Below are 15,441 nucleotides of genomic sequence, written 5' to 3'. Positions count from 1 at the left end.
GTTTTAACGTCTCTCACATTATCACATTACTATGGACGAGAACTTCAACTCATTAGCTGAAGAACAGAAGGAGCCAAGTGATGCAGTATTTGTTGAAAATGACCATAAGGATAGAGTGAGTTCTACGTGGAAACATTTATGTGGTCGGATTCCATAGAAGGTTTCGAAGTCTGCCCGTGCACAACACCGTGAGAAAATGACCAACTTCAATGTATTCTAGGACGATTTGCCTAATTCTACTGAACATGGGATCGAATTTGCTGAGAAAAGCAGCAAACCTGATAAACCATCGCTGGAGAAGTTGGCTGGTAGGTATTAGTGTTAACATACGCAAAACTATTGGTGATGACCATGTCAGTCTTTTCTATCGCCCCTAAAAGTCTATTAAGAAATTCCTTCCAAACTGAAAGAGTGGACTGAGAAACAAATAATGATAAACAATAAATGATAATATTTATTCTTTTTTCCCAGAACTTACTGCTGTAATGAGCCGATTCGAGCTGGACGTTGTTGCTGCGAGCAATCCCACAAGAACTCGTTCCAAGTCCGAACCGACCGCAAGAGGTTCACGTTCTCCGCGAACAGTAATTATTAGACCATGCGAGGAGCTGCATGAGGTGATCTCTGACGTCTTAATCTCAATTTCTTTGTGCCACTAATCGCAGCCTTAAACTTACTGAGGATTTTCGCATGAATTTGCTTGCAGACCACTACTCCCTCAGAGGAATGCGGAAGCTCAGGTGATCCAATGACACCGCCAGCAGCGACTTCTGAACGCAAAAAACGAGTGGTAGAATTCCACTCTCCTCGCACGCTGCCTTGCCTGTCGAAAGTGGCTTATGAGGATCGTTATGGCTCATATCATAATATCCAAGAGCATTGGCGCGGACGTTATGCAGTATGTCTTAAGCTTCACACAATTTCACCCCTGAGAGATAATATTATCTCTCAGAGATCGTCTACTTCGGAAAATCGATCTTGTGCTGGTTATATCTGGAGCGGAGAGCTGCCACCACGTAATTATAGTAACCCAACGTTTTCGAGCAAAATATTTGTTGGTGGAGGTTTGCTTGTAGACATTCCCGTTCCTGGGATAAAACGATATTGTTAATAAAAGTGAGATTTTGTTAGTGCCTTGGGACATAACTGAATCTGCCCTCATCGAAGCGTTTTCCCCGTACGGAAATTGTAGAGTGGAGTGGCCTTGCAAGGAGGTGCGTTCTTCACGTTCAAATCCAAAGACCCGTGGTAAGGTAAGATGTAGCAGCAAACGAGTGGAACTTTGAGGACCACGTCACAATTTCGAGGAGCACGTTTTAGGTTACTGGATATGTGTATATGGTTTTCGAGACAGAGAAGTCAGTGAGATCACTATTACAAGATTGCTCACAAGAGTTTGGCTCTGCTGGAGAGTGGTACTTCAAAATTAAAGCGCGTCGTAATCAGAGCTTTGAGATTCGTCAAGTGAGTGATTTAGTGCATTTGCTCTCAACATTACCCTAATTTCGTATGTTTTAGGTGCAAGTGATACCATGGGTCGTGTCCGACTCATCCTACAATGATGATCCGAGTTGTCCGTTGGATCCTAAGAAAACTGTGTGTTTTTTTTTATTAGCTTTGTTTCGTAGTATTCTGGGGGAAACACACAGATGGATGTTATTCTCAAACTGCATCTATTTTATTGTCATCCTAGTGGGTCAAGACGACATCGAGTTCGAGGCAGTTACGTAAGCGACTGCGCTCGAATCGAGGCGGTAAAGCGTAGCGGTTAAGAAAGGTCTAAGTGGGGCATTCGCTAGCACTACTCATCAGTGCAGTTCGCGATGGCCCTACGTTGATATCCTAACTGTTCAGCTGCTTCAGTTCAGTAGTGCAAAGCAGCTTCGAGCGCAGCCGCTTTCGCAGCTGCACTCAACTCCATGTCGTTTTGACCCGACTATATTTTCGTGAGAAATCGTTCAGGTTTTCGTTGGTGCTCTGCATGGAATGCTCACTGCTCATGTTCTCTTTTCTATCATGAATGAACTTTACGGAAATGTAGTTTTTGTTGGAATCGACACAGATAAGTACAAGTATCCAATAGGTAACTGTATATCAAATACGTTAGTCAGTTTCACCATCGATTTTGTCTTTTTTTAAACGAAACTTCTGTTCCTAAGGAAGCGGTCGTGTCACATTCCGATCTCATTCATCTTATTTTCGTGCTATCGAGTCAGCATTTCTTGAAATTCGAACCAGTAAATTCAGTGAGTTTCTCGTACCTTTAAGTTTTAAAATGAGTAATGTGATTGAAACGTCTCTCTACATCAAAATGGTTTCTGCTTCAAAAATAGAGTTTTTCAGCTAAGAAGGTGCAAATCGATCCGTTCCTGGAGGATTCTTGGTGTATGGTGTGTTGTGAAGCTCAAGGACCATATTTCTGTCGCGATCGCACTTGCTTTCGTTATTACTGTTGGCCATGTTGGCAGGTACATGACGTAATCATAAAAAAGGTGCAAACGAACGAAAATTATGAAATCTGATGTTTTCATAAAAAGGAAAGAATTTACTCAGTTGGGAGCGATGATTTCCTTAACCTCTGTCAGGCTCGTCATGTTCTTGGAGGGAAGAATTCAAATCATCGTCCTCTAATGCGCCATACTTCACGCTCTCCGATACCTCGCAATGGCGACTTCAGCGCTCATGTGGACGCATATGGTGTTGCTCAACGTCGTTTCCTTCCTGTATCGTGCAGTTCCCCCGTGCAACCACTAGGCGGTATGGCAGCAGTAGCCGCGGTGGCTCGTGGCACCGTGCCGCGTCAGCAGCATCACGCCTATCAGTATATGCAGATGGCGCCGTCGTACACGGCTATATACACACCGGCGACCATGCAGTCACCTTGTCGAGTAACCTCACATGTGGGACCAACACCTCTCCTAACAGGGCTCAGTTCCACTCAGTCAGTAACTACTTCTTCGACCTATGTTCAGCAGCGTCTTTACTAGAAAAACTTAAGTTCTCAGAAGTTTGTTTCATATTCAAACCTTTCTACGGATCTTCTTTCATCACAATCTCATACGCAGCTCATCCACAGTTTGCCATAGCTTTCATTTCGGTCTTTTCAAAATCTTTTGCAAGGGTTACATTTCCATTTTGGAATGGTTTTACATAGTTTTGCCATATTGCAAAAGTTGCTAGTTTTTCATTAAAATCTGAAATTCTGCACGTTTGTTTTACATGTAGCGATCATATATTTTCACGAATTGCATCTATTTCCAGAATGTTTTTCTATCCATATATTGTTTCTCTATTCATCATTAAGAAGGGAGGTCTCTTTGCATATGTGGATTTTCTGAGACTTTATGGTGAACGGCAGCGAACAGCAAACTGCAAATTCCTTGAATTTACCGCTTTAAATGTAGAAGGGTTTTATCCTGTTCTTTCTTTTCCCTTTTTTTTTTAGATCTGCATGTTGTGTTTTTTTTGCATCAGTTTCTTCCTTTTGAGTTATCAAGTTGGCCGTTTGATCAAATGTATCACAAATACATCTCGAACAGATGACTGAAACATTAGAACTCATTCTCAGTCGAAGCTCTGTTCCTCTGTGAATAGCTCGTTTTTTTTCTGATTTTTTGGAGTTGCTTTAAAAGATAGTATAGATTTATTTTTTGTTATCGCATAGAAGTTGTCTTGTAGTGTTGTTGAGTAGAAAGTGTTGTTTCTATGGGTGAAACTCTTGTTGAGTTCAGATTTTGTTTAGATTTTTCTCTCGTAAAGTACATGTCCCTCATTTCCTCAAGTGTACGTGTGACTCGTGCGCGCAATACCCATCTGTAAATGGTTTTTTGCGATAAAGAGTTGTTGAACGAACGAGTTTATTGCAAGGCAATAAAAGTAGGTGTGTACAATTGGCGGATAGGAAGCGCTGGCGAGCTTAAGATGTTACCGCCACAACCCGTATAACGCCGGAAGTCACCGGCGAATGCCACTGTTCTGTGGATGAGACGAGGAGGAGGCTGAACGAGGTTGATGTGACCGGTGTTGTATTATAAAGGGTGCACAACTTGGTTATACTAGGCTCAGTGATCAGAAATGTGGTTTAGGTGTTTGAGAGGTTGAGAATTGGGAATAGGTGGTCTTTTACACCTAATCGTCTGCTAGAATTGAAAATTTTGTCTGTCACAAAACCCCCTTTTCGAAGAAGAATTCATAAATTCTGTCAACTTGATTCAATTCTCCGCTCACTGCACTGAACCGAATGGTGTTTTGCATCTCTCAAATCAATAAAGATAAGCTAAGTTTCTCTAAAAATGAACAGAACTTCCAGAGTTTGGAAATCTTTCTGTTCCCTTGAACATTCAACTGGAACTTAAAAAATTTTTTATGCTCAAGACTAGGAAGAATTGGTTTTGAAAAAAGAAGAAACGCAGTTCGGTGGACGGAATTTAATAAGGGAAATTACTAGCGCTAAATTACTGTAGGACAGCCAAAGCTTGTTCCCAGGAGTCCTTCTGTTTGATGCAAAATCGTAATCGCGAAACCAGCTTCTGTGGTCAGTAAGGTCAAAATTATTATGAGAAGCTTTCTCTCGAAGAAATTCTTCCCATGCGCTTGGCAGTTGTATACTATTGACACAAAGGACTATACAGTAACTGACCAGCACAGTGCGCATTCACTGTTCAACCTCGTTCTCCTCAAAGAATCTATATGAAAGCATGAAAAGATCGTTAATCAAATGGACAAGGCCGCCAAACTGGCGGTGATGACGTTGGTGAATTGGATGAGGATTGTTTTCGCGCTCGTTTCCTAGGTGGTTCTTGGCTAACCGGTTGACAGACATTCCTACCACTTTCCGGTGACGTGTCGTTTGGAGCAGGCCGAGTGAGCAGCGCAGGTATGGTACGGAAGCTGGAAACGTGTTAATAAATCATTAAAAGAGAGAAGACTATAAGGATTGACTAACTCCGGTGTAGTGAACCATAACAGAGGTGGATAAGTTGGGAAAAACGGTGGCACCGGGCTGGCAAAGGTGGCACACGGTCGTCGCCGATGTGTTAGTGCCGCGTTTGGAGTTCGAGCTTCACGGGGACCGTCTACGGTAACCTATAAATACACAGTCCATTAACGATGTAAGAGATGAAGAAAATTTTAAGATAGCCGGATAGATTCGGAAAAATTTAGAAAATAATAAAAAGTTATTTTTATCGTTATGAATACAACGACACATATACACAGATCTCGTGAAAAGTTGGTACTTGCTCAGACACCAAAAACGCTGATAAACGTGCTCATATGTGGATGCTATGTACTGTTGAGAAAAAAAATCCACTGAATCAAGAAAACATTCGCCTCCAAGAGGAACGATAAAAGACCAATGAACGCAGAGGGAGAGCTGCGTATGCATGTAAATTTTCTACAACAGAAGTCAACATCCCGAATGACACTAAAACAAATGAAACGCTGAATGGAATAGTTTTTAAGAAACACTACTATTTGTTGGGTTAAGCACTACTAGTCAACGATTGAGTGAAGGAAGCTCTGGAAAGGAAGCTTACCTTGATCGCTCGCGCCACCATCGCTACCATCATCGGTTTTGTATGTACACATATGGTAAGATGGAAATTTTTGCCTGAAAAAATGGATTGAAATCCTGCGGTTGAGAAAACGGGCATGGTGAGTTTCACAAATGAAAACGCAAAATACTTTTCTAAGGTGGTTTATGCTTTTCTGTTCTGATCACTCTACTCCACAAACACACGAGTCCTCGACAGTAAAGATGCGGTTTTCGGTGGCGGCTGGCGAAGTTATCTCGCTCATCTGTGTGCGGATAGCCTGCGGACAGATTGGCATCGCCGCGTGTCGACACAGTCGGGCCAGTGTAGATAAGATCGCATTCATCTCTTCATGTCGCCCACAAATCGCCGCATACATGTTGTTCGAATCGTCGTCATGACAAGGTTAATACTAGATGTGAGGCTGACGCGTTTTTTGGAACTACCTGTACAAATGACGTTTTTCTTGGCGGAAAGGACATAGAGAAGCATTTTGTTCCTATTTACTACCAATCGTTAAAGTTAACATTAGCTTTTGGAAATCCCATGCGGAAACTCTAGCGTTCAATCGATAAAATGGCTGTGCTATCCTTGGTGTAAGTCGAGAATAGAAAGGAAAATTTTGAATGTCATATGAATTCTCCTTAGGACCTACATATTCTCAAAGCGTCGAACTTATTCAGTTAAAGTCGTGCTACTTATTTGAAGGCGTTAAAAGCCGCTGTTCTACTATTCTTTACTTTCGAAGTTCGAAGCAATCTGAAAGCCATAAGTGACGTTGAAAGTTCAAGGTAGAGGATACCCGACAGTGTTTCTAGATATGCATCATGTAATGAAAATGTCAAACTACATACGCTACTGTCTTTTACAATCAATAGATGCAAATTTCATCGCGGTTTGTGATTATTTCTCTGAAATCAACATTGTACGCAAGAAAATGATCGAATTACCATGAGCAGTTTTTTACTCGGGGTCGAAGTGTCTTAAAAACTTCTGGATTTTTCTGAAATGGCACCTTATGATAACATCACCAACAAAATTTTAACTTATATTTCTGGTCTAGAGGATTATTAGAGCGAAAGAGACTCTTGACATTCTCAATTGTTGCGCTATTAGCGAAAAAATGGCTGAAACGAACTTATCTATTCTCGTACATCCCAACTAACTCTATATGGGGCCGCCAGTGGCGATGGTGGTTGTGCCGTGCACACGCCGCGGAGATCATTATCTATTACCAGCGAACATTATTCGTACAAGCAAAAACGCTGTTTACTTCTCTGATTACGGTAACGGAGAAGGAACGTAGGACTGTGCGCACGGTGGAGGGCGCAGAGAATTACAGCGCGACTTAAAACAACGCCATATGTAGGAACATAGAGATAAAGCAAGAAAAAGAAATAGTTTCAGAAAAGAGAAACCTCGAAGCTACACATTTCGGAGTCTAAAAAACAAATGAATAAGTCGTCACCAACCTCGTCCACTTTTTCCGACGAATCGCAGATCACTGAAACGAGCTACTTGTCCGATCACTTTTGCCGTATCGTGTCGCACCTCACCAGATGGAGTCTCATCGTTTCCGGCTGCCACCGTTACTAAAATAGCAAGAATTCCTTTGTACCCATTACCGTAACCGTAGTGTGTCCACAAAACACCGCTAATGCGCCTAAAGTGATCACATCGCCATTTGCTGTGGAGCAGGTTTCTCAGTCGGCGTATCGTTATAATTCGTGTGGTGCCCTAATCTGGACGATCTACTGGTGTTAGCGGACAGACCATATGACGACATGCGTACGTACGCAGCAGCAGCAGCAGCGGTTCAGATCAACTGAGATAGTCGTCCGGATAAGGTCCGCCCAGCCGCAATGCGACCACCTGCTGCAGGTGTGTCGTGTCGAACATCTTGTCGAATGAGCTCCACACGTCGATGTGCACGGTTAAGCGGTTTACAGTGGTCGTCAGCCGCGAATGTGATGGCCTTCCGAATGTGCTCTGCCGGCTGTCTAGAATGTGCTACTCGTTCCCGGGTTATAGCTAGATCCTATCTGTCGTGGACCGCTAGAATTGCTACTGTGATTCGAACAGCGAATTGACAAAAAAAACTAGAAACCAAAAGGGAAACAGAATCAATTAGTCAATGTATCACCTTTTTGTCGGTGAGCACCTATCGCTAGCAGCTGAACCGGGCGAAAAGGTGGCTCACAGAATATGCTCCACTCCCCCTACACAGAACGAACGTTCGGAATCCCAAACAAATCCCACAATTGGTTCCGTTGAAGTTGACGCTATTGTCATAGCGGAGCGAAAAGTGTTACCACCCAGTTGTTGATTGCTAATATAATTGTCTAGACTTCTTCAAGTTTTGAAAGATAACACATGACTCATGACAAAAAGACTTTTTGGAGTCAGAAAACGGGGTTTAAATCGAGTGAGCGAATCGTATCGCTCCTCTACAAAAAAAGAACGTAGTTAATAGCGAGACTGCATGATGGGCAATGAAGCAACAAATAACAACCACTTGCTATAACCATTTGCTGCTCAACTTCGGGAATTTCACCCATTTAAATAAGAAAAAATTAGGAGAAAAATTAAAAGTTATATTTAAACGACAAGAAAGTGACTACCCCCATTCACCGGGTCCCGGTACCTATGCCCGTTTTAAGAGATGCAAAATTATCAACCATAGGAAAATGCACCAACTCTGTACATACCCTTACCGCACTTTTAGCCGACAAGCACGAAACACACATAACGAGAATTTCTGATGAACACCACGATAAGCGAGCGAATCCAGTCACGGCGTGGTGGAGACGTGCAAAAATCGGCCTCGACAAAATGATCAATAAATCGATAAACGCTGATACCTATCGTTCCATCCGGTACTGGTGATGTAATTAACACGGTGAACGGTGACGGTAGTGACTTGTTTGAGCGATGATGTTCCGGGAGTTTCGTGTAGAAAATGTTCGGGCTGCTCGATTTCTGTAATTGCACGAGCTCCGCCCATGTGAAGGTGTTGATGACCGAGATGATTACGGTAATCGGAGATCTAGTGCGAATAAGTGAAAGTGAGAGCACGTACCATAAGAGGAGTTTTGTTGGATTGTAGGAATGTGTGCACGTTATTGTACACACTCATGCCAGTTTTCGGCCTCACTTTCTGGAAATGGAACTTTTCTATAGGTATTAGTCGCATTTCTCGCAGAAAATTTCCGACGAAGCCCTCGGTGGCTGTACAGAATGACTTGTAGGAGTGAGTAGAATGGTTGTGTAATCGAAATTTCTGCAAGAAAAAAAACAAAAACTCCACAAATTTCTCAAGAAATTTTAGGAGATTAGCACGGAGGGAAGCTGTACGAAAAGCCGCAAAATCTCTTCATTCACAGTATTATTTTAACCAGAGGTGAATCAAAAGTTAGCTACTATGATTCTGATTTTAAGGAAAAGTAGTGAGTATTGGTTATATGGCATGGCCAAGATAATTCTTGATAAGTTGCTCAAAGTATTGAGAAGAAAAGTTGAGAACGGGGGAAAAGAGAGCAACTACATACATATGTTATTTTATTATATTTTATGTTCATATAAATTCTGATCTTTTGAAGCAAACCAGAGCTATTCGAGAAGAGCCAGTATAAAAAGAGTGTAGCTACACGGATTGAGAATTCTACTGGATCAAGCAGTTCACGACATTTCAAACTCGGTTTAAAATTCGCTTATCTTTCACGTGTGTAATTTCTGAACTCAGAGGTTACAGAGAAAATAAATAATTGTTCTTGGAGGTATGAGACGAATTTCAGCACGAGTTCTATAATATAAAAATAAGGAATGACAGAAAAGAAGAAAGGGGCTAGGAGTACAAAATTGTGGCGTTTATGGCAGATCAGGAGAAAAAGAAAAGCAGTAGACAAAATCCACAAACATATTCTCCAGAATTAGAGCGGTTTGTAAATTCTAACGAGAAGAAAATTAAGGGGTTTTCTTCAAATTGACGGAGCTGTGCTTTACTCAATCTTTTATGAGACGAGACCGGAAAACAGAAAGAATATGAAGAAATATCGGGGCGATACCGCCTCACTGACCTCAATGGATGCTCGAGGAGGTTCCGAGAAAGAGGTTCAGAGTTCCTCAAAAATATTCAAGACAAACGTTAGGCGCTGTTCCAAGAAACCGTTCGGAACGGCGGCCGCTTGGAGAAGTGCCGCTCGGCTTATCGCCACCACACCACACCATGTCGCCGTGTCCGGGCACCTACCTACCGTATCACGGCGACGCTTTATCGCGGTTAGGCTGTAAATACGCTCGGCAGCAGAGCGACGACTCAGTTGGTCGAGCGTATCTGAATGTTGGGCTCATTGCTGGATGATAGAAAAACCACGAATAAGCGTTTTGCAGCCGCCGCCGATTGTTGAACGGCGTTATCGCGTTGTTCGCTTACTTCGCTGACGACGTCAGCGAACAAAACAATCGCGGCGATGTCGAAATCTTTCAAACGACTTCGGAAGCAAAGGGGATCAAATGAGCTGAAGTCAATTCAATGAGATCCTAATAGAATCAATACCATTGATTGACGATGAGGTCTGCTCCTGCAATGTGATCGGCCACAAAACTACGGTAACGACAGCATTTAAACGGTCAGCGACGATGAGGAGAACCTCGTGATGATGTCATGCATTGGTTGGGTGTAACGAGTGCTGGAACGAGTCAAACATCCACAGGCGAAAATGGAGACACAACCACGTACCGTTGAAACAATCGATATCGATCAATGAGCGTTGCGTTAGTGTCCTGATCAGCTTACAGATGTAAGCTTGGGAAAGAGGATGTTGATTGGAAGTGTACGGAAAATCAGCCATTATTTGACTAGGAAATGGAAAATTACCAATTGTTGGTTTTGAATGCTCTTGAAATTTGCGGTAAGTATGTGGTAGAAATCAAACAGCCAACATTGCTGGGATGTAGCGGTTCGAAATAGCAATCAAGCGAAGTAACTCGAGCAAATTTCAAAACTAGAACTCTCCAAACGCTGCTGCACAGAGTGAAATGAAAATTTGTGGGAAGTTACGACGAAAAGCGTGGATTTTGCATTGATAGTGAGTTTGAGTAAGCTGGAAAAAAAAGCGGAAGACTTACGAAGGGATTACTGTTTAAATACTCAAAACACACAGTGATCCAGTACAGTAATCAAGGAAATAATACAGATATGAGTTATGGACAACCAATTCAGCTACTTCTATTTGGAGTATCTAAATTTCCGGTAGAATTCTTAGCTGTAAATAGATCTGTCTGATGCCCTTCTGGTGGTTTTTAATGTATTAATGTTGTGGTCTTCAAAAAATTCTGAGAAGAACTCTAAAAAAGAAAATTTTGAGAAGACCTCTAAGAAAGCTGTAAAATCTAGAAACATCTGGCAAGGATATCAGAAAAGAGCGTCGAGAGTTATTCTGAACGAATTTCTTTCTCCACAAACGAATGCCTAGGTGGCGACCTCAAAAGCAACCGCAGAGCGCGTTCGATGCGGTAGAACACAGTGGCGGCTAGAGATACGTCGTGTTGATTGTACATACTACAACCACCACCCCGTCCGCTGAGATAATCATCTTCTTCACCGCATCGCCGCGAAGTCGTAGATATGCAGGGATCTCCTGGATTGATGCGGTTGCTCGGACATGGTTTGCGTTGAATATCATCTTCACAAATAATCCAGAACTTATGCACTTTAAGTTTAGGAAGCAAACCGCCGAAGCTTTGCGATGAAAAAAAAACACACACACAAACACTGAGAATAGGGGACCCTCATACTCAGCTAAGGAATCATCCGCCTATAACCCAGATCTATCCAAAAAATCCCTTCAGTCACCCCCTAAAAAAAGACTGGACCCGACTCAAGGACTGCGGTTTGATAACCATCGTCCGCGCAGGCGATGTTGAACGGCTCAACACACTAGATGAAGATCGCATTCAATCCATCAACACGGGTCGCTTCATTAATATGTTCTGCTATTAGCGAAGTGTACGTTCGTTGGATCGGTGTACGCAGTTAGTAACCGCGAGTGCGCCCGTGCATGCCCGGTGTGTGTGCATGGAACAGTCGTAAAAGACGAGGCGATAAAAAAAATCGGTGCTCCGCAGATCACTTTGAGTGCTGCTTAGTTCCTGATAAGCAGTTCGCCGCAACGGCAATATTCGGTGATGACAACGTCACGACATTTGGGTAGTCATATTTTATCTGACCAGGAAGTGAGCTTCTAACAGTTTCTTTTTTCTGGAGTATAGGTTTGAAACGGCTACTTTTTAACGGAAAAAGATGGATCGCAAGCGTTAGAAGACGTAATACTGTATGCGATTCTGGCCGGCTAAGAAATATGCACCATCAGACAATCTGAAAATGATTCACTTGTCCGTAGATAACCTGAGGCAATCAAAGAGATCCGCCCAGTCACAGACTGAAATGTAAACACGTTACGTAAATGGTAACAGTACTGTAACGTAAAATACAAAAACCACTACCTGCTGCTACCGAATTTAGGGCTCCTTCGATCTTCTACTTATACATGGAAGCTCAATTGATAAAAAAAAAAGAACCAAAACCGAGATGTACCGACTCGGTTGAATGTAACTTTTGAATTTGTCTCCGTTTTTTTTTCTTGTCTCTTCAACCCATCCGAGAATGCATCCTCGTTTTTGCATTAAAAAAAATAAGTTAGCTAAGCATTGAAAAAGATAAAGGATCGGACTATTTACTTATTTGCTGTAGAGCAACGTAGAAATTTGAAGTTCGGAGATTTTGGAGAAACCCGCACCAAAACACCCTAACCACCCGCACATCGATCACTTCTAAAATGTCTGTCAATCAATCGATAGATCTGTAGAATTAGATCTGTAGCATTGCAGACGGATTGATCTATATAAACAGTCGCGCGGCTATCGACAATTTTCATACTATATACTATTACAATTTATATTTATACTTCTTAAAACTTTCTATAGTGCCTATTATTATAATAAAAATATTATAAGCTGTTCTACGAAAAAGTTGTTTGTTTATTAAAATAGCTTTTTTATGATATATTTCTGCAATATTAATGCATTGTTAGGCGCCGACTTCTTCATTTCCTACCCTTAAAACAAAAATTTTTATCAGTGAGTGTTGCTGTTCTACGAAAAAGTTGTTTGTTTATTAAAATAGCTTTTTTATGATATATTTCTGTGTTTTTTTTAAAATAAAACATTATATTCCTTTTTCATTTTTCTTTTTTCTTTTTATGATCTCTTATGAAGCGCTGCTCGTTTCTCTTCTAAAACAAAACATTCTAAATCGATAAAGGTTACCTTTGCTTGTTTCCTGTACTTTTCTCAGTAACTACAACGTGTAGGAAGATGCACATGCTGAACATCTGCACGATCAACATGTTCCCACCAATTATCGATCAGCTGCGATCTTTGATCAGGAAAAAATTGCGTTATCGACGCATTTAGCACAGAGAAAGAAACGTTTATCGGTGTTCTTCGTTTCGAAACCAATCCGGAACATAATTTTCAATGGACTGTAAACGCTTCCATTTCTCAAGACTTTTCTTATGAATCTCAGGATTGCTTCACTGAATATTTATGGTTGCTTATTTTTGTTATTGTTATTGGTTGTTATGGATTGTGGTATGAATTACCAGCGGTACTTCTTAGCCGTTTGGAAAAAAAGCAACCAGGTTTTTTTCCAAATAGCTAGAAAGCCTGAGCCTAGCTCAAAACGAGCTCAACACCATATTGTGAAGATCATTCTAGATAAATAAAAACCGCTCCAAATTGGTCGTTTGTGAGCAACGATAGACGTTACTAATGCAATTATCGATTACTGTGAGCATCCGTACATATTTAATCGTGACTATGTTCACATCATTTACGTTACTTGTCATTGAGACCGATATGTCGCTCAGAAATGCTTTGTTCAGTGTTCTTTTTCTCCCGAAACAGAGCCAACTTCACCCAGCCACTCGAAGGACAGCACTTTCCACTGTGGAGTGTGGAGTGTTTTGCCTAGTTCAGCGTCTTTTCAATGATCCTTGGGTAATAACTGCAAATGATTTTAGGAGTGAGGCGACAGACTATTTATCATCACGAAACGGGAAGTGGAGAGCATCTAGCGATTTGTGAGTGGCATCTAGTTCAAACTTCAAAAATATTAAGTTAATATTTACTTATTTTCTGTTCACTATTCTCTTTCTCTTGGAACGGAACCAACTTCACCCAACCACTCGAGGGACATTTTCCAATGACTGTGGAGTGTTTTTCCCAGTTCAGCGACTTTTCAACGATTCTTGAGTCATAACTGCAAATGATGTGGATGCACTGATCTGGGAACAATGATATATTCTCAAAAATAAAACACAACAGCCATTGCTGTGACATAAATCGTACTTTACACTAAACGAATATGCGGAAGAAGCCAGAATATTTTTAAAACCTGAAAGGGTTTTGACAAGGCTGGTCGCCGCGCCGCTTGGAGACGTCGCGTGCGGTCCTCACGTCTTCGCGCTTCGCTGTGACGTCCTCACTGTTAGAAGCGTTGTATACTTTACCACAGAGGACGTTCCTGAGCGGTGAGACTCTGCATTGTCGCAAAGAGGGCTTCAGTGACTCCATTTCACTAAAACGCTCAATTTTTGAAGTGGAGGAGAGGGGGAATGAGTCACTTGTGAGCAGTTTTCGCTATAGCGACGTGCAGATGCCTCATTGGCCCAGGGGACAGGGCGTCTGTCTTGTAAACAGAAGGCCACTGGTTCGAGTCCAGTATGAGGCAAATCTTTTCGGTGCTAAAATTTCATTTAGTTTTCTACCATTGTGAATTCGATCAGGTTGATCAAAGAAAATAAAAAAAGTTAGTGAAGGGAAACGTTTGGCTTCTTTTATTTTTCGTAAATCCCAAAATCCTGGTTCCTCTAGCCGAGATCTACATCAAACGGCACAAGTTTGCTGACATTATTTGAAATATTTGTCTAGCGACCTATGCATGTTTACCTTTGTCAAGCGAGTGACATCCAAACATCGGCAAAGTGAGACCGTTGGGCGCAAGCGCGACGAATCCTCTTATCAGCAGTCTTATCATCACCTCGGTCGCGAACAAAGCTTGACCACCTTCATAATTTGGTGACCCATAATGATTTCAGTGAACAGTTAGTAAAGAGGGGTAAAAAACGAGTGACCCGATCTTGTTGTTCCGATCCGAAAATCTAGACAGTTTCATACTTCAAAGTTTTCCAGAGACTGAAACTTTATCTCAAGCTTTATCTTTCATTTAGAGGTTTTATTCTACTGTCAAAGTTCTACTTTCACGAGTTATGAGAAGAATTTGTGGTGTGGAGGGGTAAAAAACACTTTGCCACCAATAGCGCTTAGTTTATGAGTAATCAAAGCTGCGCCGACGGCGATTGTCCTTAGAGTTATTACTTTAGTGGATAATGTCTAGACGGGCATTACTTTTACAGTAAAATTACAGTAACTCTCAAGTTAGCCGTGAATTAGTTTGAAATCGTCGGCTAGAATATATCATTTTCAAGGGAAAAATATCAAATAGAATCCTAATAATTGAGAACCAGAAAGAGGTAAAGAGAAAAAGAATAGACGGAAATAACACTGATGATTAGTATTGTAGAGGGTGACGTAATGAAAAGTACTGCATTACGAATTGAAAGCAACAGGAAATAACCACATTATTTTCTACAACATGAAAACGAATGCCTCATGCTGGAATCGAACCAGCGACCTTCTGTTTACTAGACAGACGCTCTGCCCCTGAGCCAATGAGGCGTTGCGCGCTTTCCTTCCATACATCCTAAGCCCGTAATAGGAGTGTCGCCAATAGGAAATAGAACTATGAATTGAATTTAGCATTTGAAGCAAGAAAGATAAAACCAAT

The 15,441-nt window shown here is 41.6% G+C and overlaps 3 protein-coding genes across 5 annotated transcripts; 2 read left to right on the top strand and 1 right to left on the bottom strand.

Moving 5' to 3' along the window:
- Window positions 1–31: 31 nt before the first annotated feature.
- On the top strand, window positions 32–2,987 carry RB195_005142 (uncharacterized protein; the record flags this gene model as incomplete). Of its 2 annotated transcripts, none has more annotated exons than XM_064177459.1 (12): window positions 32–115; window positions 221–308; window positions 472–617; window positions 707–898; window positions 953–1,064; window positions 1,132–1,214; window positions 1,321–1,464; window positions 1,519–1,596; window positions 1,963–2,083; window positions 2,160–2,246; window positions 2,344–2,468; window positions 2,586–2,987. In XM_064177459.1, the coding sequence occupies 12 exons, from the start codon at window positions 32–34 to the stop codon at window positions 2,985–2,987; spliced, it is 1,662 nt and encodes a 553-aa protein (XP_064034583.1). The 2 variants fall into 2 exon arrangements, with proteins under 2 accessions (XP_064034583.1, XP_064034584.1); XM_064177458.1 differs by having other exon boundaries at window positions 1,132–1,253.
- Window positions 2,988–4,709: 1,722 nt separating this feature from the next.
- RB195_005140 (uncharacterized protein) lies at window positions 4,710–14,631 on the bottom strand (the record flags this gene model as incomplete). 2 transcript variants are annotated; one of them, XM_064177455.1, is made up of 8 exons in its annotated part: window positions 4,710–4,890; window positions 4,946–5,085; window positions 5,538–5,611; window positions 7,007–7,126; window positions 8,396–8,513; window positions 8,614–8,762; window positions 9,784–9,867; window positions 14,544–14,631. In XM_064177455.1, the coding sequence occupies 8 exons, from the start codon at window positions 14,629–14,631 to the stop codon at window positions 4,710–4,712; spliced, it is 954 nt and encodes a 317-aa protein (XP_064034580.1). The 2 variants fall into 2 exon arrangements, with proteins under 2 accessions (XP_064034580.1, XP_064034582.1); XM_064177456.1 differs by lacking the exons at window positions 9,784–9,867; window positions 14,544–14,631 and having other exon boundaries at window positions 8,614–8,727.
- RB195_005141 (uncharacterized protein) lies at window positions 9,619–9,894 on the top strand (the record flags this gene model as incomplete). Its single annotated transcript, XM_064177457.1, has 1 exon — window positions 9,619–9,894. The coding sequence occupies one exon, from the start codon at window positions 9,619–9,621 to the stop codon at window positions 9,892–9,894; it is 276 nt and encodes a 91-aa protein (XP_064034581.1).
- Window positions 14,632–15,441: the final 810 nt, after the last annotated feature.

The sequence above is a fragment of the Necator americanus genome, chromosome I (genome assembly GCF_031761385.1).
Source record: "Necator americanus strain Aroian chromosome I, whole genome shotgun sequence".
NCBI lineage: Eukaryota > Metazoa > Nematoda > Chromadorea > Rhabditida > Ancylostomatidae > Necator > Necator americanus.
This window is presented reverse-complemented; position numbering and strand designations above follow the sequence as displayed.